Raw genomic sequence first — 1,765 nt, 5'->3', positions numbered from 1 at the left:
TCTTCAAAAATTAAATCGGAAACACACACGCATAATCGCATACAAGCTCACATATACACAAACAAACAAACAAACAAACATACATACATACATACATACACTTTTTAGCCACTTACACACATATACATTTTTACACACATACATGCATATGTTCATAAGCACATATATACACATTAAAGTCCTGTGTCTCGTTTGAACATTTGAATTTTGGAAAATGAAAAAATTCTCTTTTTTCATGCATTTTTTATGTTTTTATTGGCTCTTATGCTTCCTAGATTTGCTCCATATTTCAATTAACAGTGAAAATTACAAATTTGTTTGAAAATTTTAACAAAATTGGCTAAAAAATTTCGAAAAAATACCAATTTTTTGGTTTTATTTTACAAGAATTATACAGAAAATGGTTTGAGACTAAATTAATTACATGAACAGCGTTCGACACGTCAAAGTTGTGACTAGTATTAATAAAAAGAAAGATAAGAAGGAATAATATTTAATAATTTTAAAAAATTTAGTCCAGAATTTTTTAAAAAATTCGAAAAATAATACCAAAATGACAAATTGCAAGAATTATTTTCTATCTTGCCTGAGGTCACTTGCTGTTTGTATGCAAATTGTCTTCGTAAATAATATTTTCATAAAAATAATCTATATTTACTAAAAAAAGTTTATAATTGAATTATGACATATTAACTAATTGAAGGTCTAAATGTATACAGTTCAAAGTTTCAAGTTTAAATTAAGTGATCATGTCTATAATTTGTTAAGCGCTAGACTAATAATTTTCTGCTTTGAAACTTATTTACTTTTAGTTATTGTTAACGTACGGTTTTATTATTAATTATTTTTATAGTTATTTTAAGAGCAATATTTTTTCTAATACGGTTAGTAAAAGTTGAAATTTTTACGCTAAATTTTTCTTTATTGTATTGGGTTGTCAATCAAGCTTTTAGTTTTATATTCAATTTTTTCTTATTGCATTGGCTTGTGTGGGACTGTCCATTGTGGAATTATTATGAAACTGCCCAATGTGATTGATGAATTTGTCCATTCAAGATGAAATTCATGGCATAATTCATTCCAACCATCCGTCATTCCGTTATAGATTTCACCCTATAAATATAAAATGAATTTACTATTTAATTCTCATATTTTAACTTTTACAGTAGAAAAATATTTAAACTTTTTAATTTAAACTTTTAAAGAAACCACAATACCATATAAAAACAAGCATAAAGTGAAAACTTTACTAAAGAATGGATTGGACAGACGTTCGTATGAAACTCCGACAAGTAAGCAAGCATCACGCCGGGCTCCACACTCCTCACAGTTTTAAAATTGTTGAATTTAGAGAATTTTTTAGGGTTTATTTTTTAGGAGTGTTTGGGGCCCACACCAACAATACCCTTCTCTATAGTGATATCCTGAAGAAAAATATAACTGGGGAAGTATATAAAGGGTATGTTTATTTTAATTAAATCATTCTCAAATTCAAAAGAATATAAATAAATTTCAACATTTTTTTATTCATTTTCTTTAATTACATATCAAAATATTTTATTTATTTTCTTCAATTTTTAATTCTAACTAACAAAAATGTTTTCACCCACCCGATCAAGAATGCAACGAGTTCAATTAGAGATACATTCGTGCTTTTCTCCGAGTGAGATCTCAACAAAGAACCAGCCACTAAATAGAGATCAGGAGTTGCTGAGAGAGAGAATGAGGATCAGAAGTACGGGCATCACGTCGTACAATTTGACCT

At 27.6% G+C, this 1,765-nt stretch overlaps 1 protein-coding gene across 1 annotated transcript in view; it reads left to right on the top strand.

The window, feature by feature from the left end:
* Positions 1 to 1,256: 1,256 nt before the first annotated feature.
* The window catches only part of HELRODRAFT_194672 (hypothetical protein), a gene marked incomplete at its 5' end in the record, with an annotated part of 8,799 nt that continues 8,290 nt past the window's right edge, over positions 1,257 to 1,765 (top strand). The window contains 2 exons of the mRNA XM_009033498.1: positions 1,257 to 1,459; positions 1,620 to 1,735. Of these exons, the coding sequence (XP_009031746.1) occupies positions 1,257 to 1,459; positions 1,620 to 1,735 (319 nt within the window). The remainder of the gene's footprint in view (positions 1,460 to 1,619; positions 1,736 to 1,765) is intronic.

This window comes from Helobdella robusta (assembly GCF_000326865.2).
Source record: "Helobdella robusta unplaced genomic scaffold HELROscaffold_92, whole genome shotgun sequence".
In the NCBI taxonomy this organism is placed as follows: Eukaryota; Metazoa; Annelida; class Clitellata; order Rhynchobdellida; family Glossiphoniidae; genus Helobdella; species Helobdella robusta.
Note: the sequence above shows the minus strand (reverse complement) of the source record. Positions and strands in the feature narration are given on the sequence as shown.